Source organism: Canis lupus, chromosome 13, assembly GCF_003254725.2.
Source record: "Canis lupus dingo isolate Sandy chromosome 13, ASM325472v2, whole genome shotgun sequence".
In the NCBI taxonomy this organism is placed as follows: domain Eukaryota; kingdom Metazoa; phylum Chordata; class Mammalia; order Carnivora; family Canidae; genus Canis; species Canis lupus.
The window spans coordinates 27,330,788-27,355,663 of NC_064255.1; the positions used below are offsets into that span (position 1 = coordinate 27,330,788).

At 53.3% G+C, this 24,876-nt stretch overlaps 1 protein-coding gene across 5 annotated transcripts in view; it reads right to left on the reverse strand.

The window, feature by feature from the left end:
* Positions 1-4,479: 4,479 nt before the first annotated feature.
* ASAP1 (ArfGAP with SH3 domain, ankyrin repeat and PH domain 1) overlaps positions 4,480-24,876 on the reverse strand; it is a 357,813-nt gene continuing 337,416 nt past the window's right edge. For all 5 annotated transcript variants that reach the window (XM_049092734.1, XM_049092733.1, XM_049092730.1 and 2 more), the window contains 5 exons: positions 20,504-20,573; positions 17,718-17,776; positions 11,720-12,219; positions 9,838-9,960; positions 4,480-7,158 (listed from right to left, as the gene is read on the reverse strand). In XM_049092734.1, the coding sequence (XP_048948691.1) occupies positions 7,084-7,158; positions 9,838-9,960; positions 11,720-12,219; positions 17,718-17,776; positions 20,504-20,573 (827 nt within the window). In that variant the 3' untranslated portion in view covers positions 4,480-7,083. The remainder of the gene's footprint in view (positions 7,159-9,837; positions 9,961-11,719; positions 12,220-17,717; positions 17,777-20,503; positions 20,574-24,876) is intronic.

A 24,876-nucleotide genomic window follows, 5' to 3' on the forward strand; every position in this document is an offset into this window, starting at 1 on the left:
CCACATTGCCGCTTCCAGAGACCACAGAAATGCTGAGTTCAGCCCGAACTGACCAGCATTACCAGAGAAATACCAAAGGTCACCCCACACATTTAGGTAATTTGACCGGCTTTCAAGGCTTTAGGGTCTGTGATTCCTGGAAGTCCCATCTTCTTGAAGACATGTTCATGTCGAAGAGTGGAAGGAAAAGACCACCCCCAGAATGGGAGAACCACCCCCAGAATGTTTGCAAATCATATATTTGAAAGGGACTTGTATCTAGGATACATAAAGAACACCTACAACACATTAACGGAAAGACAAACAAGCCAGTTCGAAAACGGGCCAAGGTTCTGGGTAGTCATTTCTGTAGAAGAGTTTGCACAAACTGAGAAAACACGTGCGAGCGGCGCCAGAGAAAGAAATAGAATATAGTACCTGCACCCCGAAGTCCCCCAGGTTCTATAGGTTCCCCCTGGGGCAATGGCCATTCCTGGCTTGCAGCCCACATGGATGGTTTGCCAGACAGAATCAAAGTGCAGCCTCCAGAGTCTGGCTTCCTGCACTCAGCACGGGGGCACCCCTGTGCGCCGGTACAGTGGTCGCCCCCATCACCTTGGGCGATCAATCCGTTTTTGTGCCCGTGGTACTGCTGAGGACGTCTGGGCACTCTCGAGGTTTCCACGGTCACAGAGTCCTGCTATGGACACTCTGCCCTCCTGGTCTGCGTGTGCACACGCTTCTCCTGGGGCGTCTCTGGGTTCTGGGAGCATCTCTGGATGTCTCTGGGCCCTGGGGCATCTCTGGGTCCCCAGAGTGTCCCTGGGTCTCAGGACGACTCTTGGTCCCGGGGTGTCTCTGAGTCCCGGGGCAACTCTGGGTCCTGGGGCATCTCTGAGTCCTGGGGCATCTCTGGGTCCCGGGGTGTCTCTGGGTCCCGGGGCATCTCTGGGTCCCGGGATGTCTCTGAGTCCTGGGGCAACTCTGGGTCCCGGGGCATCTCTGGGTCCTGGGGTGTCTCTGGGTCTTGGGGTTTTTCTGGGTCCTGGGGCATCTCTGGGTCAGGGGTGGTCTCTGGGTCCTGGGGTGTCTCTGGGTCCTGGGGCGTCTCTGGGTCCCGGGTGGTCTCAGGGTCCGGGGGCATGTGCATTCAGCTTTAGTAGACAGATTCCCAGGCAACTTCACTTTCACCCTGTCCCTATTTTCTGCCTCCTGCCCGACTCCCCCATCTTCCCCTCTCCTAGCAAGCTGGCTCGCCCACCCCAGCATCTTCCCCTTCGGGCTGGACCAGACGAGGCCTTGGCTTTAGGGGGAAAGGGAACCCCAGGCCACCGGCCCAGTGTGGAAGGGAAGGCAGGAAGGCCTGGGGGCACCTGCTGCAGACCCTCCAGAGCCTTCCTCCTCGACCCGACCCCAGAGCCAGAGCCGAGGTCCAGGCAGGGCCGCAGTCGCCTGGCGTCGGGGGCGGAGCGGCCAGGGGAGTCCTGCGCTCGGAGTTTTCTAAGGGGACCCGCCGAGCAGGAACTCAGCCCGCACATTCGGACAATGCATTCTTGTGAATCTTTGTCTCGCGGCTTAGCGGCCACAAAAAGAGGACCATTGTCCAGGCGCCTGTTTACTGGGTGGGAGTCAGCAATGTGCAGTGCAAGTGGGCAGAGCAAATGTGGATCAGAGGCTCCGGGGCCTCGGCCCTCGCTGGGGCGGGTGCTCCCCAGGCCTTTGAAAGCCAGATGCTTCCCCTCCAACCTGACCCCCCTCTGGAGAGTGCTTTTGCCAGGTTTCGTGCAATCGCTCATTCAAGGAACACTTAGGCACTAACCGCATGTCAAGCGTGGCGTTTGTTTGACTTCACCTGTCACTGGGGAAAGTGAGGTGTGCCCACCCCCCACCGCCGTGCAGGGGGGTCACCTGGGGATGCTGGCTCCCTGCAGATTGCTGGGCCGCCTCTTGAGACTCAGAATGGTTCTCAGATTCTCAGTCTCTGAGGAGAGGGCCCCCGAGTCTGACTTGAATCCGAGGTCCCCAGATGATGCTAGTGCAAGCCCGAAGAGCTGGCCCTAACGTATTTTCAGGCCAGCGTGCAGACGGCACACGTGCGATCTCCGTTCTCAGATCTGCTGGGACCTGTAAGGCGGCACTGAAAATTCTGTCCACGGGAGCGGGAAGCCCAGCACAGCCCAGCACAGCTTCTCCCGGGGTGCTTTTGCAGAAGGTCAAAGTTTTGGGCTTCTGAGCCCCAGTCTAGGGTTTTTGCTGTGTGGTAAGATTTTTGCAAAACAGCTGTGTTTATCTGAGCTTTAATTCCTGTTTTCAGGAGCTTGAGTGTTTCGACGTTTGCTTGCACACGGGGCTGCTGAGCTCACGGAGGCCAGCTCCCTCGCTGCTGCCTGCCGCCCTTTCGACACCCACCAGGACCCCACGCCAGCCCCACCTCTGGCTCCACTGCAGAGCAGCTGCAAGGATGGTCCCTGGCGGCCCTCTGCAGGCCAACCCCCTGCCCATTCACGGCTCCCGCCTCCCCGAAGGCTGAAGTGTCCACAGGGGGCTGGGGCCGGCTGGCCTTGACTCAGTTTCTCTTCAGAAAGGGCAGCCAGGGAGCCCAGTAGCAACACACAGACAGCCCCAGGTCATGGCTGGTGGCCACCTGGGCCCTGAGCTTGGGGTTCAAGTCAGATCCCTGCCCTGCTCACCTGGAAGGCAGGGAGACCAGTCCAGAGGCTCAGGGCAGGTGAGGGGTCACCGTGCAAGTGGGGGCGCCCACCACTCTGGGGGCCCCTCCGGCCATTGCAGGGGAGTGCCATTGCACTCTCCCCAGCCTGCGCTGTGAGCTCATTGCCTTCACCTCCCCATCAGCAGGGGAGGGGGGGCTTCAGCTGGAGGGCAAACTGCTGACCCCAAGCAAGCTCCTCACGGAGAGAAGGGGCCCCCAAAATGACCAGTGCCTCTCCATCCCCGTCTCCCCGCCTCCCCGCAGGCTCCTCTTTGCAACCACAGGCCTGCAGCCTCTTGATGCAAAGTGTATGGGGAACTTGCACACTCAGATAGGTGGCCTCGCCGGGGGTGGGCACAGGGGCAGCCGAGGCTCATCTGCAGAGAGGGGAGCCCGTCAGCTCAGAATTAGCTGATCCTGCAGACCCGGGGGAAGAAGATTCCACCCGAGAGGGATGAGAACACCCGCGGGTGGGGAGCAGCAGAGGTCGAATTGTAGGTACCCTCTCTCCTCCACGCACCCCTGCCACCGTGCTGGGTGACAACGCGGTGTGGGCTAGAGGAGAATCGAGCAGGCAGAGGGGGGCAGGCTGCTGCTGAGGCCACCTGGACTTGGGGGTCACCGTGCCACCGTGAGTGACCCTGAGCCAGGCAGCTCAGCATTGCGGGCGGACGTGCCTCAAGAGGATTTTCGCCCACGGAGGACCGAATGCACACACAGGAAGCGGGCTCATCCACCATCTAGGCCTCAAAGGCCCGAGAGCCCGGAGATGAGAGGTTCCTCCGGTTTCCAGCATGGCTGGGGGAGGGCTGTCCGCGGCTCCCAGCGCTCCACGGCGACAGGTCTGTAGTTTCCACCAGACACCGTCCCAGGTTTACAATAATACAGAACCAATGGAACCAGTGCAACACTGATTAGAGAGAAAGCTGCTGCCCCTTTGCCTGAATGATCCAGAGGATTCCACTAGCCCGTCCCAGAAATACCCCGAGTCACTGGGGTATGGCTGGGCGGGCTTACCTGGCCCAGGTGTGTGACCAGCACCGCGTCCACGAAGCTCAGGGCAGGAAACAGGAGGATGCCAAACGCTTCGGGGGCTTCGGTGCTGTAGCCTCGGGCGTTGCCCACCTCCGCGCCTCTGGCTGGAACTTGGCAATGCGACTAGGAACTTTCTAGCACAGCCTTGGTGCCAGACCCACTCTTTTAGACTCCTGACTTGGTCTTTTACCAGCCATGGCACCTCCCATGTGACAGTGAGCCCTGGGTCTGAGCCTCGTTTTCGGGCTCCGTAAAGTGGAGGGGTGCACATGTGCTTCTTGATGGGTTGAGGGGTAGATGAGGTCACATAGGTCCAGCCCCTGGCCCTGGGGCTGCTCCCTGCCCTCCCTCTTTTTTTTTTTTTTAAGATTTTATTTATTCATGAGAGACACAGAGAGAGAGAGGCAGAGACACGAGCAGAGGGAGAAGCAGACTCCATGCAGGGAGCCTCTCGTGGGACTCGATCCCGGGTCTCCAGGGTCACACCCTGGGCTGAAGGCAGCGCTAAACCGCTGAGCCACCGGGGCTACCCCCGCCCTCCCTCTTCACATGGAGTGGGTGCAAGAATGGGGGGGGAACCCCAAAATGCTGAGATCTATGTTTTGCAAGCTGAGGAACGCAATGGACATTTTTATGCATCCAAAGCGAGCTTTTACACAGGAGCTGGACTGATCTGTTATCCATCCCCCCACAAAGCACAGCCAAGCAGTCTTGCTTCTCTCCACATGGAACACAGTGGACAAGTCACAAAATGGTTTGATTTCAGATGTTTGGGATCAACTGAGAATATGTTTATTTAAAAGCAATTTTAAATATTAAAAAAAGTAGAAATTAACACATACAGTACTGAAAAAACAGTCACATTAAATACATGTGAAACGACAAGCGTACTGATGTCTGGTGGTAACATCCAGATGAGAGTTTGGAATTTACCTGGTGGCGCTACGGGATCCCTACACAACATGTAGAAGTTCTAGGCAATAAAAAAATAAATAGCAATTGCTGTTCAACAGTAAAATAAGATACAGACTATTTGCAGAATGTAACTTTCCCCTCTGGGGGAAAAAAAAGAACTAATTAACTATTTTTTTTTCATAAGGTTCCATAACCTTCAAAATACTATATCATGTACAAGATTGCAGATCGTGGTTCACTTATCAGACTCACACCCGACCGAGATCACCAAAGGTATTTATACCTAGCTTTCCTATGTCCCGCAGTAAGCTGGGTTAGAGAGAACTCAGATTCCTCATGAAAACAAAAACAAAACCGGGGCGGGGAGGCATTAAAAAAAATGCGTTTGTGTAAAGTTGTTGCAAAAGAAGAAAAGAAGAAGAGACAGTGACTCCATGTAATTTTAGACATCTAGGTTTTGAGTTTTTTTTTAGAAAAACCAGTTTATTTTGAGATCAGCTGGAAATACTGTAGGCCACGAAAACGAATAGTTCTTTAATGCAACTAAAAACGTGTACTTGAATGAACCAGGGCCCTAAGTCACTCCGGACGGAGACCTCCTGTCCTGACACCAGCGTGGCCTGCGAGCAGGGGCTGCAGATGCCCCGGGAAGGGCTCCCCGACGCCTGCCTTCTGTGCGGGGAGCTCACGGGGTCCCCCCCCACGGGCGACAACTGCTTAACATCACTTTCCAGAACAGCTGAGATGTTGTGTTGCAGGTTTGTCATGCAAGGTTTACCTATCAGGTGGTTATTCGAAGTTTTCATAGTACTCACTTAAGCAGAACTAAATCACTATTCACTGAGCGCGGAGACGCTGCTACGGGGGCTTCTCCGAGGGGTCGGTGGGGAGTTGTGCTTCTGTGAAATGGACCTTTCTCTCTCGCCGCCGAGGTTAGCTGCTTAGAACTCTTAGCTCTCAGTGCTGTTGCCAGCAAAGCAGTTTAAGCAAACGTGATGCCAGAGGGACACACGAGCCTGGCAATCAAGAGAGCAGCCCCGCTGCCCCGGGAGGGCAGCTACTGTGTTCTTTCCAGAACCCGGACTGATGGCCGCAACCCCATCCTCACGGTGTTGGCACCAGGAGGCCGTGGAGGCAGACTCGCTGCAGGGAGGCCGCCGGGTCACGGGGCCCCTCGCAGCGGCGTCCGAGCACTCGGCTGGGACCTGGCTTGACAGTGCCGCGTCTACACAGCACAGCGTAAGCCCGGGAACCTCACCTACGACTGGGGCGTGATCAAGAGCACGGGGGAAGAAGAGGCTGGTTTCGGCACCCGGGTTCGGTGGTGGGGAGAGCGTGGGGGGTGGGGGGTGGGGGCCTGACCTTTGAATCCGTCATCTTCGTGAATCCGTCTTTCACGAGTTTAAAACTGACCAGGGGACAAGACTAAGAGAATAATTTAAGTTGACGTATCAGATGCTTTTAACACGTGTGCGGGATGCGAATTCAGGATAGGATATGGAACTTCACGCTCTGGGAAAGCCAAATGACTGACTAGAAACAGGTGTTGCGACCTTATAATTTCTGCTTTAATGGCGATCAAGTTAAAAAAACGTACAGTTCCACTTGTCCGTACTATTCCTTTATAAAAGGCAGATCTCAGGTAAGCTTCTAAATGCATGCATAACGTAGAGGCTAATGTTTCCTGGCGGTCCTCGGTTCCTCAGAGTTGAACTTCATCAGATGCGTTTTAAGCTTTTGTCAAAATAGTCGTGAAGGATATGTTATTTCTGCATAATGAGGTAATATCTCAGGGGCGGGCACGCATCGCCAGAAGACAGTATACAGCCACCTGGCCTACCCTGCGCGAGGCGGTGGGGACCGTGAGGTGCCACCGAAGGTTTTGGGTCGGTGGACACTTTGCCGGAGGAGTAACACTTACACACTGAACCGAGCACTTCTCTCTGTAATAAATACCCACGTCGGTTGCGGTAGCTGTAAACTGTGCACCCAGCTAGCACTACGGGCTGCTCTCACGGAGCTGAAAGTCTCACCTGGACAACAGAACCCACCTCTCTGCTAAGGCTGCGCTGTGGGCAACGCGGTTGCGAATACTGTTTGGTGAGGAACAGAGCCGCTCCCCCGCCTCCCAGCGGTTGCTGGAGACCCTCTCCCCGCAACGCCAGCAGCTCCTATGCTCCTGGGTTTGTCTGTCTGCTGGGAAAAGGGCATCGGGATGGAAGTGCCGGGCGCCCAGGACGGCGCGCCGGGCCCAGGGCCCCCCCACCACCGGCGAGGGCGGAGCCCACGGGGTATTTACAGCACACACCGAGTCCCCTCCTGAGGTGGCCCTTCCGGGAGTCTCTCGTTCTGTAACAGCAGCTATATACACACGTGTGCACGGGGTTACGTGCAGGCAGCAGTCTCGCATGAGGATGTGGACAATCGTCGGGCTCTGCTTTCTGCTAGTCGGACAGGATGTGAACAAAGGACACCGGGAAGACCCCCTTCCGTTCGGGCTGTCCTTCGATGTGTCCGATCTGCAGGAAGGAGAGACAGGCGTCAGGCCGCCGGCAGCCCCGCGGAGCCCACGCGCGCCTGGACTGGGCCCCGAGGCCTGGGGCGGGGCGCGCGCTCACCCTGCCCCGCCGTCAGCTGCGTACTACGTACGGTCGTAACACAAGGTACAACCGCTCCGGCACTTGCACGCGGATGTCACGGCGCACACATGGCGGGTCCGTGAGGCAGCCCTGCCTGGGACCCTCATCCTGTCTGCCGAGGTCTACACCCACCCTGACGGGGGGTGGGGGGTGGTGGGGGGTGGGGAAGAACCCGCCTGCGCGCTCACACAGGCTGCAGACCCCCGAGTCCATCCCCCACCTGGGGGTGCGGCTGCCCTTCTGGCCCCGTGACCTCACACAAACCTTGCGACGCCTCCTGTTTGTAAAATGGGGCTAAGATACCCTTTCTTCTCAGGCCTGTTGGGAGATTCTATGAAAAAGCACACAGATGCGAAGGGCTGGCTCTGGCCCAGGGCTTGTTTCCTGGCTGCCGTGGGGAAAGGAGACGGGGAGGGCCTGACGTGGACGGTGGCCTCTGCGGCAGCTCCGCCAGTCCGCCGCCTGCGCCTGTGACCACGGCCGCCTGCGAGGACTTCCTAACTATCTCGGACCGAGAGGTGCTGCGTTAAGAGAATCCTCTCACGAGCCTTCAGCAGAGAGCATCGGACACGCGCACCGGCCGGAAGGGACGATGCACAGACAGGAGGGTGGCTTGACGAGCCAGGCCAGGCCAGCTCTCATCGCCGTCCACAAGCCCCCGTGGTGTCGGCGGTGGCTGGAGCTGGAGCTGTGGGCTAGCCTGCGCTGCTCCCTTTACCTACGGGGCCGGTCACCTGGGCAGCCACCTGGGCTACCATGCACGGTTCTCTCACCTTGAGGGTGGACCCGACGGCAAGACCTCACTTACCCACCTGGGGGGTGGTCTTAGTTGGCGTCCTGCCCCTGAGAGGATTTGTGAATCGGAAATCACTGGTGGCATGGGCGACATTATTTTCACGTCTGGCTCGGCATATGTGCTGACGGCACACAGAATCTCCACCAAGGGCAGCCCTGGTGGCTCAGCAGTTTAGTGCCGCCTTCAGCCCAGGGTGTGATCCTAGAGACCCGGGATCAAGTCCCACATCAGGCTCCCTGCGCCTGCTTCTCCCTCTGCCTGTCTCTCATGCATAAATAAATAAAATAGTCAAAAAAAAAAAAAAAAAAAAAAAAGAATCTCCACCGAGGAGGATGCTAGAGGCATCAGTGAAAACTTTCCACTTAACTCGCTCTGGGCCCTCTGCTGTTGTTATCAGATTCCTAGCGAAGGATCCGATCACTGCTTGTTTATAGTAATACCAGCGTATCACCAAGCGAGTTCTTGGGACACCCTTGGGAGGCAGGTTACTCCTGTCTCATTTCTGAGCAGGAAACAGGCTTATGGGAGGGACGTGCCTTATTGGAGGCCACAGAGCTACAAAGTGACTCCCGCCGGGGTCTTCAGAGCCCACCTCCTTGTTGTGATTCTAACCTGGCTCTCTAGCAGGCTCCACGCCAGGAGCCGGCTGGACCTGGGAGAGGCAGGAAGGGCCACCGGGGCCGGGCCACCCCCCACCCCCGAGAGAGAGAGAGGCCTCATCACTTCCTCCGGGATGTCTCGGCTGCAGCACTGCGCACATTGCAGGCCAGTCCTCTTGCACTCCCAAGCACCCCTGGCTTCCACTGGCCAGAGGCTCAGAGCACCCACCCTCCCAGGTCCTGACAATCGGAACTCTGGGGGGCAAAGCTGCACGGGCCTCTGAGCCACTGCTTCGGTCCATGCAGAACCTGTGATCAGGAGTCTGGAGGTGCTCTCCAGGCCCAAAGGAAGAAAAGCCAAAGGAGCACGCATGCCTGCTGCATGTAGACGTGTGTTTGCATGTGTGTACATGTGTGCGTGCACCTGTGCTTCGGGCCCTGGCAGGCTCTGCTGGCTCAGCTGTGAACCGCAGGTCCCTTCCTCAGCACACAGAACGGGTCCCTCCGGGCAGGTGGGACCCAGGCTGAGAGGAAGCAGCATCCCCAGCCAGGAGAGACACCTGCCACGGTGGCCACCACCCACGGTGCCTCTGGCCTGCTGTTTGTCACAGGAGGCTCAATCCTGACAGCCTCAACAGCACAGATGCGTAGGGCTGTCCTTGGAGCCGCTGAGAATCTCCAAGCTGTGTGAGGACGCTCGGGCAGCAGGTTTTAATGTAAAAGGGATTTTTGTAGATATTTCTGTTTACTCCCGTAAAATCAAGGGAGGAGGGTATCATGCCCCACTTTACAAAGGCAGAACCGCCGGATTGAGGATGGAGCCCCCGGCCCTGATGCCTGGCCCGGGATGGCCTGACACGGGGACTCAGGCTCTGAGGTCAGAGATGCTTCCGAAGGCTGACCGCCTGCCTCCGACCTGTGTCACATGCTTAACCTCGAGCCTCAGTTTCACATCTGAAAAAGCAGGAAATGCCTGCGGCTTGCAGGTTGTACGATCACGAGGGCAAAGCACAGGCACACGTTCGTTCTCCCAACCCGGTGTCAGAGCTCCACGCCTGCGTTTCTAGCACGACTCGGGGAGAGAAGACGCCCCATGAAAACGCTGGAGGGCAAGTGAGGACCCCGGTCCCCGGGGGCGCCCGCCCGAGGCGGCCTGGTACATACCCACCACTCCTGGTCCTCCTCCCCTGTGACGACAATCACTTCCCCCTCCATGAACGTGAGCTCGTCGTCATTGTCCGCCTGGCAGTCGTAGATGGTCTTCACTCGTCTCACCTTGTTTTTCCCCTTTAAGAAAGAACCTGGGTTTTAGCTGGACAAAAGCACACAGTGGCCTTGGGCCCGTGATTTACCCTCACTGAGCCTCCACGTCTCCTCTGTGGAGGGGGCGGCAAGCGCGGGGGGCTGTGTGCTCCCCCACTCTGTGCCCCCCACACCAGGACAGAGGAAACCGCAAGTGGGGATTGAAATCCAGCCTCGCCCAAACCCCTGAAGCACCCTGCCCTCCCCCACTCCCGAGAGCAGCTTGCAGAGATGACAGCAGAGTCTAAAAATGGTTTTGGGAAACATGATGTAAAGAGAAATGTGCAGCTTCTGCATACTGAATGCACAGCGTAAACAAATTTCTCAGTCCCCTCATGCAAAGTACCAAGTCAGCACATGCTGGTTAAACAGGGCGGCGGCCCAGGCTGGGAGGATTCTAGGCAGTTGCCCAAAATGTTTTAATTTCTGATCAGTTTTCACTTGCACTTTTATCTGCGGGACGTCTGGTTCTCTGCAGACAGACGGGAATGGAGAAATCATCTTCCAAAGGAGGTTTTTGGTGCCTCACTGATTAATTTGTTTTTTTTTTAAAAAGAAAAAAGCAAGCTGTGGCTCTCAATGTTTTGGGTCAAGTGACTTCTCTCTGTCCCTGGTTTCTCCCTAAGTCACCCCACTCCCTCCTGCGGTTCCTCCCGGGGCGCAAGCAGTGGGGCTGGTGGGGCAGAGGAACCGAGGCCTTGCAAGTCTTTGTTGTCTCGGGCCCATGGCCCCTAGGTGATACTTGATAACGGGGAGGATGAAATGAGGTCATAAAACAACTGGCAAGTGCACGGCACGTGCTGGGATCCTGTACGTCGAGGTGCCTGGCGGTGCCTGGGCTCTCGGGACATCGCCCCCGTGAAGAGCAGAGGCATCTGCCGCCGTACATACAGGACTGCGGTGGTCTCCAGCCCGAGGGAGAACGGGCTTTATTTTTCCTGCCCTTCCCTTAGCGTGGAAGTGACACACTTTTACCGCAATGCTGATTTTATAATGAGCGAGGGCGGATCCCCTGTGTGCAGTGGGAGGCCTTCCGGTTCCTCACTAACCGTGCTCCTCAGCCGTGGGGGTGCAGCCGTGGGCGGTGCAGATAGTACACTGAATGCTCCCGGGGCACTTTCCCAAAAAAAGAGTGTTTTTTTGGGGGGGAGAGGGGAAGGATTTTTATATTAAAATAAAATCGGTATATTGTAGAGAGCATTTCAGGAAAAGGAGGGAATGTGGGGTGTCAGCCGAACTCTGCTTGTGCAAGTCTCATTGGGCTTTGCCTCTGGTTCCTCTGGGAAGATGCGGGGAGAGCTGAGTGGGAGATTTTCAGAACCCTGAGAGGGAACCTGCCTTCCTGTGATTCTAAGAAAGGGAAATATCATCCTCCAGGCTCTAAGACAAGTGTGTGCGGGCTGCCGCTCATCCCTCACTGCACCGAACTGCCCGTGAGCTCAGCGGCTGCATTAGCTCCTTCCGGTGTACCAGGGGACCGGGCTCAGAGAGGGTAAGGAATGCACCCAGGTCACACAGGGAGAGCGGGAGCTCAGGGCGGGTCCTGAAGCCCGCTGGCTGGAGTCCAACACCCAACACCCGCGTCCCTAACCACTAGACTCTGCTCCACCACCATGCCTGAACCACAGCCAGCTTAGGTGAGCAAGCTTGTGATTTTTCTGTGTTAGCTGGGGCACAGACTCTCCCGCCAGGTTTCGGAGAGCAGCAGGGTTTTGCAAAAGCCTCAAAATTGATGTCTACCCACCGTATTGATTTTCCTGGGCAGTGGTACGGGCGTCTCTGGCAGAGTGGGCGTGAGGTCATTGGAGTCTTCAGATGCTTGCTTTTGGATGGCGTCTCGGGACTGCACATTTGGGGAGAGATCCGCCGGGTGTGCCTTCTGCGTGACGTCGGGGGGCTGCTGTGCCTTGGGTGAGACATCTCCGGTCTGGGGTTTCACCAGCAGGTCCCCCAGCTGTGGTTTGGGAGGCAGGTCCTTCATCTGTGGCTTGGGAGGTAAGTCTGCCAGCTGGGGCTTGGGTGGCAGGTCGCCCAGCTGCGGCTTGGGGGGCAGTTCTCCTGGCTTCGGTGGCAAATCTCCAATTTGGGGCTTGGGTGCCAGTTCTGTGGGCTTCGGGGGCAGGTCTCCAGGTGGTGGCTTCTGTGGTAACTCTGCCAACTGCGATGACTTCTGGAAGATCTCAGGCGGGATGTTGGCTTTATCTAGGGAGAGGTGATGGCTGGTTTCTGTTTTCCTTAGTGCCACTGTGGGAAGCAACCACAGAGAGCAAGGTCACCAGAGGGGACCCCGAGGTGGGGAAGCGCTGTCCCCTCCTTCGGTCACCGGGAGGACCGATGGAGAGTGAGTGCCTGTTCTTAGAAGATGAAAGTTGGAAGCCTAGAAGGTGTCCACGGGACCGTATGCGATTTCATGCCTCAGTTACGTAAGAACAGGATGTCCAAACTAATCCAGAATTAAAAAAACAAAAGACTATATAATACAAACAGGTTACAGAAAATTAGAAGGATAGAGTTAAGTTTTCCACAAGCCTGCCACCTAAATGTAGCCATTGACGGTAATGTGCCGTATTTCCTTCTGGACTTTTCTACGTGTTTTCCATAGGTAAAACTTTCATCTGCTTTTATCTGCACACCGCTTTAGCGAGAGGCAGGCATACGCCAGGTCAATAAAATTCCTCTAGCAGCAGTACATAATTTTTAGTGTTGCATTCTGTTCTGTGGCTGTAGCAGGATTCGTGATGAATGCCCCCGTCTCTAGGATCCCTATACTACAGAAGCGGTGAAAGGCCTCTCCTTTCGCCTCCTCCCCACCATCCCCTAAGCTAACCTCTGTTACATTTTGGTGATACAACCACACGTACTTAGGAAACCACACACCGGATTACAACACACACTTTGTCTGCAACTTCGTGTCTTGCCTACTCAATATGTTTGGGAGGATTTCCTAGGCAGATCCTCTCTATTCTCTGTATGGCCACGGCTGTGTAATTCTGCACAGCTTGGGGATTCTAGGTTGTGGAAGCATTCCCAAGGCTTTTTGCACAGCTTTGTCAGTAGGACCTAGGGCACTAAGGACATGTCTCCAAGTGCAGCTCCACCACTTACTGAACTTGCTGTGTGATCTTGGGTAAATTACACAACCTCTCTGTGCCTCACCTTCCTTATTTCTAAAATATGAGTTAATACAGGTAAAAAATTTGCCAATAGGACCTGACAGGCTCTAAGTATCATATAAGAGTATTATCTTTACTGTCAGGCAGGGTTCTTTGGGGCCGGGATTCATATTTTTACTTATTTTTGGAACTCTGGCTCCTGGTAGAGAGGCCAAGCACAGTGTATGCATCCTGCAAGGAGACAGCTGACAGAAGGCACAGTGAGCAAGTCAAACGAAGACTTTCATTCTAGAGGTATGATATATTCAGAAAGATAGTCTTCAAATTTATTAAAAGGAAAGGAAGATGAACCCCAGTGTTGCAAACTGTCACAAGCTGTACTGTGGCTGCTTCTGCTCATGGCCTGCTTGGCCACGTCCCAGTGCATGGGCTGGCCCCTGAACTTCAGCTGATGTGCCTCAGCTCAGAGTTCAAGCAAGCCAACGTCCTCTCTTGCAAATCGCCAACTGGTAAACGGATGTCTGAGGCAGGCAGTGATGGGGGAAGCTGGGGGAATCCCTGAGGCAGTGGGGCTGGTGAGCCGTGCTGTGAGCCACTGGCGGGGGAACAGCAACTGTAGGTGCTGGGCAGAGAGAACCCCAAAACATTCACGCCCAGTTCAAGGAATTTATTCTGTAAAAAAGGATCAAAGCCAGGCTGAGGTGCTCGTGCTTGAATTGAATGCTCAGCACGGCACCGTTCACAGCGAAAAAGCTGCATGCAGGCCGTGTGGAGGCAGGACGGCAGGGCCTGCCCAAGACTTCAAGGCACCAGACAACAGAATACTATGCAGCCAGGAAAAGTCAGACTGCATGCAATTTGTTACAGGAAATGCTTCTGATCTATAAGAAAAAACCAACCAAACCAAACCAAATCAGGGACACCGGGCTGGCTCAGTGGTTGAGCATCTGCCTTTGGCTCAGGTTGTGATCCTGGGGTCAAGTCCCACATCAGGCTCCCTGCAGGGAGCCTGCTTCACCCTCTGCCTGTGTCTCTGCCTCTGTCTCTGTGTCTCTCATGAATAAATAAATAAAACCTTAAAAACAAAACAAAACATCACACCGTAACTTAAAACCTAAAACAAAAAAAGTACAGTGAAAGTGTTTCTGTTGGGTGATAAAAGAATCGGGTGGTTTGTATTTTTCTTCTCTTTGATTGTATATTTTTTAAATCTTCTAGAATGAATACATATACTATTATTATAATAGGCCGAAACAAAATGAGAAAATAGTTTCTCCTGTAGGGATGCTTGCCCAACCTTTGGCTATTCTATTTCCAAGCTGGTTTTGTGTTTCCCTGGCTCCAATGAAAAGTCCTTTCCGAACTGCTTTTTTAACTCTGAAGGAATGACCAGCAAACTCTCCCCCAAAAACTGGACCACAGAGAGTACACCGCTGGAGTGAGGCCCATTAAGAACAAGACAGGAACGGGCGTTCCCAGACCGACCCCCACTCCTTACAAAAACCTGGGAGGTTATGGTGCAGCTGGTGTGCGCAGACAGGACTGGGTGGAAGGAAATGGATACGAAGCAATACCACCCAGAGTACAGCCTACTGAAACGCTCTTCCCTTGGCCGTGATCATTCTACCCCTGAGAATGGCTTCTAAGCACACAACTGAAGAGGAGGAAGCAAATGAAGAAAAACCCTGCAAGACTCTGGTCCAGATTCCCAACAAAAGGGGTTGCTGCAGACGAGCCGTGTAAGAGTCAGGGCCGATACTCGAGCACTGGCCAGTGGCCTCGTGCAGTGATTCTAACGCGGGATGGATGGATGGGCCTTGGCTTTGAGCATGAACAGCTGCACACTTCACACAAAGAGAGAAAACCAGACGGCATCCACCTCTTGTGAGAAGAACACACGACCACCGCCCAGGAAGCAGTTTTGCTGAAGCCTGAACTTGTATCTGATTGGGTCTGGAGATCCAACTTCTGATTGACAGGAGACACAGAGGACAGAGGAACATGTTAAACCATCACATGGGGATGAGGTCAGCAGAACCCAAACTGGAAAAATCTACTAGGATGAATAGCTCAGTTCCTTCCACACATAAACTATGAGAAAAGGGGAGAGATGCAGGGAGACCATTAGCCTAAGAAACACAAGAGCCCCCGCCCCCCACCCCCCCCCACCGCAGGTCGGGCAGCCAAAAAATAAAAAATAAAAAAACACAAGAGACCAACTCGCCAATTGTCCCATCAGCTGGACTTTGTTTCATTCACTCTTGATTTGAACAATTTGTTAAAGGAAGGAAAAAAAAAAAAGGGTATTTATGAGACAATCAAAAATGTAAACTGGGGATTTGAAGGTATTAAGAAACGTTGGATTTTTAAAATGCGAGAGTGTCTGAGATGTGATAATGGTATGTAGCGTGTCTAGGTGGTATGATGTGCACATCTGCCACGGACTTGCTGGGGGTGGGAGACAGACGAAACCAGCTCAGGTATAAACTGGTCACTGCTGGAGCTGCGTGATGAGCCTCTGGTGGTGAGGTGGAGGCGGCTACTCTGTGTTTTAAAGTATTTTTGTATAGGCTTATGGTAATTTCAAAACCAGTTAAAAAAAAAAGGCAAGAGAAAAGAAAAGGAGCAGTACAATGAGGCGGTGGTTGGAGGGAGCTGGTCCTGCTGGGGTGCTCACAGCACACTTGCTTCTGGTGGAATGGCTCAGCGTGAACACCACCGTGAAGAGGGGTGCGTGTGCCAGGGCGCCATCCCCGAGTCAGGAGGGGTGGGAGTGGGGCTCATGCATTAGCATGGGGTCCTCCCGAGGATATGGCCAGCTGCTTTCTGGGGGACAAGTGCAGGCAGGCAGGGCACATGACAGTGAGGGTGGATGGGCGTGGGCTTACGTCCTGTTCCCTGAGAAAACAGAAGTGAGGTTTCTAGGAGCACAGAGAAGGTGTGAAGGAGAGTACGGCTAGGGCAGTGGCGAGTCAGTGGATCCCAGAGATGCCAGGCACCATCAGAGGCCCGTGTGAGCCCAGCGGTCAGGAAGCAGAGCGGAGCTGCCGTCCTGTGCTTCTCTAGCACGTCCCAGTGTGTGGAGCAGCCCAGGGTTGGTCAGGTGAGCAGAAGCCACACAGGAGGTGCACGGAAGAGGATGGAAAGCGTTAGAAGAGAGATGCTGGCTGGGGCGGGGGGGGGAGCAGTGAGAAGGAGGCAGCAGCCACGGGGTGGGGGTGGGGGCAGTGGGGCTAAGGATAGCTGCGGTTTGGAAGCAAGAAGGGAGCTGGGGGGATCCCTGGGTGGCGCAGCAGTTTGGCGCCTGCCTTTGGCCCAGGGCATGATCCTGGAGACCCGGGATCGAATCCCACATCGGGCTCCCGGTGCATGGAGCCTGCTTCTCCTTCTGCCTGTGTCTCTGCCTCTCTCTCTCTCTCTGTGTGACTATCATTAAAAAAAAAAAAAAAAAAGGGAGCTGGGCAGGCAGGTGGAAGGAATCAGTGGTAACGTGCAATCGATGCGGGAAGAGCACAGGATCGAATCTGGGCAGACTGCAGATAAGTGGGAGCAGTGCTGCCGAAACACCTCAAGCTTCTCTGGGACCAGGACAGCATCTTGGGCCGAGGTTAAAAGAAGAAAACAATGACCTGAGATAAAGACTCAGTAAATCCAGGGAAGCTTCCTCTGTGTTCCATGCAGAATGAACTGGAAGCCACAGGACTCTCACTGCACTACAGTACAGGAGCCTGGCAGGTGTACCTCCAAATATGCCACTTGGCCAAAGGCCTCGGGAGAAGGGTGGATCCCAGCTTCCCACCACGGAGTCCTAACTTTGACTTCTGGGGTCAAAGGACTTGACCTGAGCCTCCGCCTGTACCTAACGTGGGCCCTCTGGCCTCGTGGGCCTAAGTGAGGACGGACAGAATGAAACAAAGGCATCTGGGTATTCTCAGCCCCCGAGGGGGAGCTGGCAACAAAGGAGGGGGAGCAGATAAGACAACGGACATGCTGGTCATACGGATGAAAAGCTCAATCAGGATTAAGGAAGATTTGGTCAAAGAACCGAGTGTCTTCGCTTGGCAAGGCAGCGGCATTCACAGACACTGCTTTCTTGTACTTCTCAGAGCATGAGTATCTCTACTTTGCATGATGGATGCCATCCCAGGGAAGGATTTCTGTGCCCCAGAAAGCGAGGGGCTTTCTGAAGCCATGATCTCATTTCGTCCTTACCAAACCTCACGAAGCAGGTATTCTTGCCCATGTTTAGAGGTGAGGAATCTGAGGCTTTGGGGAGCTTCCGAGTCCTCTGCCCAGGTCACACAAGTGAGGGTGGAGGTGGTGGTGGTTCCCAGGTCTCTCTGGGAAGGAATGGTATCCCCATACCCAGGGATGATAACATATCTTCTAGAAAAGGACTGTGAGTTTTTTGGGTTTTGTTTTGTAAAGTATGGTGTTTTGCTAATCACAAAACTTGAGTTTATAAATCTCTTTCTTCACTGAACAAATATTTATTGGGCATCTACGACATGCCAGGTACTGCTTTAGGCATCTGGGATCAAGCCATGTACGAAAGAGATGGAGGCACCTGTCCCCTTGGAGGGCACAGTGACGGTCTAGTTACATGAACACGAGAAAGAGAAATCTTACCTTTCTGAGGTAGTTTAGGAAGAACTCTTGGACCAAGGGCAGTCTTTGCAGAACCGGTGCTGGTTAACAAATAAGAAGCATTTAGAATCTCAAGATGCTACAATATCATTAGTGATATCATATTAAAAAAAAATCACAAGAGTTTGATGAATTCTCTAAAAACCCTTTCAAAATTTCTTTAATGAAAGAGGATGGTCTGTTTTCCACAGTTCAAAATGTGCCCGGCTGGGGAGGACCCAGGGAAGGGTGGAAAGGTCAACTCTGTGAGTGATGAAGTTACCACTTCTTCGCCTTGAAACCTGCCCTCAGAGGCAACGTCTGAGAGCACGTGTTGCCTGGTAGCGCGTGACCCAGGGTGCTGCACAGAAGTCAGTGTCCTCGAGGGATTACTGTCTCTCACCCTAACTCTCGCCACCCTCACTTCTGGGCGGGGAAACTGAAGTCTAGGGAATTTTAGCCCAGGGTCCCAAGGCTGGCCAAGGGGAGGAGCTATAAATTGAGATCTCAGCTTTGTTCATTGCCAGGGCTTTGCGTCCTCCATGGCACCAGAGTAGACAGCTTGGGCTCTCAGACCTCTGGGCTCTCTCCCTGGGCTTCCCCTCCTCTTGGGGGCCCTTATAAAATGAATAGGGAAAAACACTCAAGTGTTGGGAATAGAAGTCCACCCCATGTATTCTGAATCATCCAATGTTCCTCCCCACACACCTGCCATCATCCAAATGCCAGGGCTGCAGGTGGCACCTGTTAGCTGGCACCCACAGGGCTCCCTTAGCAAGAGGCTGGAGCTATTCTCAGAGGAGGCCAGAGCGTGCAGACCCAAAGAGAAGCAGCAGCCGAGCACCTGAGTCCCACGTGCCAAGAGCCCCTCTGAATCTCTCATTTGTCCTCTTCTGTCCTAAGAACTGGCTTTCCCCTCTTTCTCTCCTAACTGTGTTTAAAAGCAGAGGGAAGGGTCCCTGGGTGGCACAACGGTTTGGCGCCTGACTTTGGCCCAGGGTGCGATCCTGGAGACCAGGGATCGAGTCCCACGTCGGGCTCCCTGCATGGAGCCTGCTTCTCCCTCTGCCTGTGTCTCTGACTCTCTGTGTCTATCATGAATAAATAAATAAAATCTTAAAACCAAACAAACAGAACAAAGTTAAAGAAGAAGATGACATGCATCTCCTAACTGCTTTCTCCTCAGCTCTCATGCAATCCTACTGCCCCTGGCTGCGAATCTGGAAAAGGTGAACACACAGAGTCTTGCCTTGGACGCCTCTGGAGCATGTGTTTCTCACGTCCGGGCTCGGCATGCTCTCAGGGAAGCACACCTGCCGATTCCTGACGTGAGCATGGCAGTTATTCCCGACAGAGGCCCTGGGTCAGCACCAAACACTCACGGGCCTGCGTTTCTTCCCCAGGAGGGAACATAAGGTTGCCGCTGTGTGCATGGATGCAGCTTGATTCTGTTTAAAAAGCATTTTGTGGGCACTCTCCATGTGATCAGATGCCCCCACCCTCTGGAAGATGACCCCAGAACTGCAGTGTGAGTTGCCCAGAGCAGGCTGGAGAGGGGATGGAGTGGGAATGGGTGGGTGGACGTGAGGGAAGGGGACTATGGGCCTTGGAGTCTGGAGGACATTGGGCTAGTCCAGCTCTGACATCTGCCACCACTTAACCTCTCAAACTCTTGGGGCCGTTCTTCTCATCTCTAGGAAACAGTAATCGGCCTATCTTGTAAAGTTCAGACTAAATAGGACAGTGGCATTAAAATAAATGAGGACTTTGTTTTTTCTCTTTGATAAACTCTGGAAAGTAACCCCCTATACCAGCTGACTCTCCCTGAGGTTTGGGGACTGGAAGTGGCTCTTTGTGTCTTTATCTTGGATCGTGCCTCTAGAGAAAACCCTCTGCGCTGCGATTGGCTACGTGGTGCCTATAGAAGATCTTCCCAAGTATCCCATTTCCGTGGAAGGAGGGAAGAAAGGGTCGCTGCTGTTAGTCCTGCCTAAGAGAATCTTACAAAACAGGGCACTTGGAAAGAGTCATATTTTTACGTCTGAAAATCTCTGGGCTGTCGGGTTTCCCTGAGGACTGTTTTCATTCCCAAGATAGCAAGAAGGAGTCAAGAGGGAAAGTAACAGAGCAATTTCTCTAAACAAATTAAAAATAGGGGGCACCTGGGTGGCTCAGTGGTTGGGCATCTGCCTTTGGCTCAGGTTGTGTGATCCTGGGGTTGAGTCCCACACCGGGCTCCCCGCAGGAAGCCTGCTTTTCCCTCTGCCTCTGTGTCTATCACAAATAAATAAAATCTTTAAAAAAAATTCAAAATTAAACCTCATTCTGATGGACTCTGACATCAAGAAATGAAGTTTGGCCCGGCAGGGAACCTTGATGGGAGGAGAAGCTGGATGGGTGTGACTCGTGGTGGCCGGCCACCAGGGACGGGTGCATATGGACAGTGAACATTAATTAGGTCCTCTTTGCTATCAGCACCAGCTGGCAGACCACACTTCCAGCAGACTGCCGCTAAAACCCAGTTTTTTTTTTTTTTTTTTTTTTAGATTTTATTTATTCATGAGCGACAGAGAGAGAGAGAGAAAGAGAGGCAGAGACACAGGGAGAGGGAGAAGCAGGCTCCATGTAGGAAGCCTGATGGGGGCTCGATTCCAGGTCTCCAGGATCCAGCCCTGGGGCGAAGGCAGCGCTAAACCGCTGAGCCACCTGGCCTGCCCTAAAACCCACTTCTAGAATTCCGAACGGTCAGCTATGATCCCAGTGGCAGCAGGAACATGAAGGCGCCTTACCTGGATTGCTGAGACAGTCCCTCGAACTTGTTTGCGGTCTTACTTGATGATGATGGACCCACATCGTTACCTAAGGGAAGAATCAGGTGTCAAGTTGCATCTTCAGACAAGGAAACGGAATGAGGGGGTTGAGGATTTGGCAGACGGGCACCCCTCTGGTTCCAGAAAGGAATTTAAAAGACTCCAGGGAGAACAGTATGCATTTGTAACTTCAAAACAAAACTGGTTGGGGCTACGATGATGTTTTTCTTGCTCTCCAAGGGCTATGCTGAAAAGATGAGCAGCCTGCTTCCAGGCAAGGCCTATAAGGTTATAGGACTTTGGGGACGTCCCGTTGGCTCTGGATCTTGTCCTTAGCTTGGGTGCAAGGAAAGAAGAGTAAAACTTCTAATGCGCCCAGAGGTGGCATGCCGGGTAGACCAGCCCTGGGAGCCAGGCTCAGAAGAAACACACAACCCACCAACTGTGTGTGTGTGGACACTATTCAGCAGGCTGGTGATGACTGGCCATCTGCGGGGCAGGACCTTAAGGCACTTCATCATTCACTTAGACGATAGCATTTATTAAGCATCTACTGTGTGCAAGGCATGAACATAAGAGCAAGAGGCACAAAAGCAAGTAAGATGTCCCTGCTCGTGCAGAGCTTCTGATCTGGCCTGGGAGATGCACGTGTATACACTAGACTAGTAATGTGGAGTGGGGTGCATGCTGAACAGGGATGGGTGCTCCGAAAAGGAAACAGTGTCCAAACCTGACTGGTAAGAGCAGCAGGGCAGGTCCTCTGTGGGGGACAGGGCGCCTGAACAGTGAAGCACTTTCTAATGCGGGAGCAGCAAAAGCACACACGCGGTCTTTGACCAGGAGAAGGCAGAGAGACTGGTGAGAATCAAGGGGGCTCCTGTGTGACCCATGCCACGGTGGGAGGAGCAGAGCCCCAAGCTGCCAGGCGGCCGTCCAGAAGGCCTCCCTGGAACCTGCAGGGCACAGCTACCTCTGGGGCTCTAGCTTGCTTCCTTGCCCACCCTGCGGTGGAAACTCCAGGCACGGCCCTTCCTCCCCTGCCTAGACATGCACGGAATCCCCCGGGTGCCACTGAGGAGACTCAGAAACCGCAGGACTGCTGCAGAGGCCAGGACTGGCCAAAGCTCTGAGCTCTGCCCTACACGGTGGGTCAGCTCCACGGCACCCACAGTGGCCCCAGTGCTTTTCCTCCTCATAACAACATGAAGAGCTGGCCTCATTATCCTCATTTTAAAGATGAGGAAACAAAGTTAAGTGAGCCAGTGGCTGCAGGTTGCATGGCTACCTGATACACCTGGAAGTCCTGACCCCTGGACGGGAACGTCGATAATAGTGACCACCGTTCACTGAGCGTTTACTAGGAGTGACGTCCAGGGGGTAAGTACGTCACTGGAATCAGGTCCATGACATACATAATACATTTACCCTCCACGTTGGGTATGAAGAAACAACACACAAAGTGGTACAACCAAGCCCAAGGTCAAGTAGCTGGTAGGGCAAGAGCTGGGATACAGAGCCAAGCGGTCTGCCTCCAGGATCTGTACTAATCACCCCTCTATCACCGCTCGTCCCATTGAACCTCCCAGATAGGGAGAGGCTGGTGGAAGGCTAAGATGGGGCCTCCTGGGACAGAACTTTCTATAACTCGAGGACACTGCTGCAAGAAGCAACCAGCTAAACTGGTGTTACCGAGGCCAACGATTTTCAACAAATATAGCTTTATTTGAATAAGACACTCCTTCCAACCATCGGTACATTTCCGTGATCCGTCACGGATGCTGAAGGACTCCGGGGCAGCCTCTCACGGAATCCTCCGAGCTCTGAATGCTGTTCAAGTAGGCGTTTCTTTTCAGCACAGTCCTCAGTGTGAGTCTTTAGGACTGGCTATCAGATCTCACACTTTCAGACTTTGATGAGCCGTAACAATCAAAATGTCAAAGAAAGTTCTATGGTAGGGTAAACTACTGCATCTGTTGATTCCCTTTCCAGGTAGAAAACATTCCAAACCAGTGATACTTAACCATATTACGTGCGGGACGAACTATGAGACCATTTGGGTTGTAGAAGGCCACCCACTCTGCTGTCATGCGGATGAGCCATCACGCCAGGGTCTGTGGCCTGACACTGCAGCCCAAATGTCCATGTCCTCATTTAACCCTGCTCTCTGGCCACTTGAGGTGACTCTCCATCTCCAAAGACGCTGTGTTTCTATGCTCCGTAAGCTATGCTCCTCTGTCCCTTCTCTCTGCAGCCCCAAACCCTTCCCACTTGTGGCGAACTTCTAAGTAACCTACGAAGCGTCTCTCCAGAGTCAACTTCTGAGAATTCTTCCCTAGCCAGATGTGGCCACTCCCTCCTTCCTGTTAGCCTACAACCATTCATCACAGGGCACTGGCTAAGGGTGCAGATTTCGGAGCCAGACAACCCTGGTTTTGAACTCCAGCCCTACCGTCACCCAGTGGGTATGAGTTTGGACTAAAGTGCTTTTTCTACTAAGCCTCAGTCCCCTCATCTATAAAATAGGAACAAAACAGTATCTACTCCACTGGATGGGTATGAGCATCACAGAAGATAAACTCTGCAGTGCAGAGCACAGGGCTGGGCCACAGGGAGCACGATACAAATGGTAACTACTATTCATAGCTCTCCGATGGAACGTAACACAAATGATGATTTACTCATTGAGCGAGCATTTCAAAGACAGGGCCTGCGCCTGGATCATCTTTGTAACCCTAGTCGCTAGGCCAAGCTCTGGCACAGAGCAGCCGCTACGTTTCTGCTGAATGAAGTCAGGGCTCTGACTCATCTGCTTCTCTGCCCATAGCTTCATTTCTCCCACACCTGGGGCAAGGCCTCCGTGGTTTGCAGACAGGAATCCCATCAATCTTATGGCAAGGCAAAGGCCGCGGGGCCATGCCTGGAAAGGAAAGTGTGACTTAAGACACCTTCTCAAGAAAGGGTAGTATTCAAGGGAGAAACAAAAGCATGGAAGCACTTCAATCCCTTTCTATATCTTCGTGCAACTTGAAAGAGGACTCTTACGTATAAAAGGTGTGTAAGAGAGAGTTGGAGACAGACGCTGAGGGGGCAGGTGAAGAAAGCTGTGGCCAAGACTCGGGGTCACCTGCTGTAGCTCAGAAACTTCAGGCCAAGGGTTTATGGACAGAGAGGATGACACTGGTCTGGCAGTGAATGACATAGGCTCCAAGAATCTTCTGGAATAGTGGATATATACACGAGCCTTGGAGTCTCAAGTGGGTTCAGACACCAGCTCTGAAGTCACCAGATTTGGGGATCCCTGAGTGGCTCAGCGGGTTTAGCGCCTGCCTTCGGCCCGGGGCGTGATCCTGGGGTCCCGGGATCGAGTCCCACGTCAGGCTCCCTGCATGGAACCTGCTTCTCCCTCTGCCTGTGCCTCTGCCTCTCTCGCTCTCTCTCTCTCTGTGTCTCTCGTGAATAAATAAAATCTTTAAAAAAAATAAAAATAAAGTCACCAGATTTGTGATTCTATACAAGTATTTGAGTGCTCTGTGCTTCAATTTCCTCACTGGTAACACGAAGACACTGACAGTCTCTAGCTTACAAGATGGCTGTGATGGCTAAATACAATGATGGAGGAGCAAGTGCACAGCACCTGGTACATGGTAAACCATCTACAGATGGTGGTCGCCAGAATTAATTTCTAGAATTGCATGCACAATGGGGGCGAGGGATGGGGGGCAGGGACCTGATGAAAATACATGGGGAAACCCAAGAAAATGGAGGAACAAAAAAATTTCTGTCCAGAGGCTTTTTTTTTTTTTTTTTAACAAACTAATACTGCTCCGGTAAGTAGATGCGCATGTCTTGGATCAGACATTCCAAATACGGAGTTTTTCACCTGAAGTTCTGGCCTTGAAATAGGAGAAGTGAATCAATTTGTGGTGTAGTTTTTTTCAAGTATTGCCTGCTCAAAGCTTAAACAACTTTAAATCCCAATGACCGAAGACGAGGAATGTCAGTGATTTCCAGAGGTCACTTAGCTTGGGACTAGGAACTAGAACCCAGGCTTCCAGAATGTTCTTCTAGTGCATTTTATGGTTTCTCGTGAGAAACCGAGGAGACTTCCTGACTACCAAAGGATGGAGGTCCTGGGGTAAGCTGTTCTTAGGTATTAATTATAAGACTCTCAAGTGTGAGAAGAGGGTTAATCTCACAGCCACCACAAACTAGATAATTAGTTGTATCTTCCCTTTGCTCTTGCCTGTAAAAACTTCAGTGTCAAATCTGTAGTCTATTTCCAGCCACTGTATGTGATCTTATGTTACACATTTTGTGAAGAGATCACACTCCTGGACTTTATCTTACTTTGT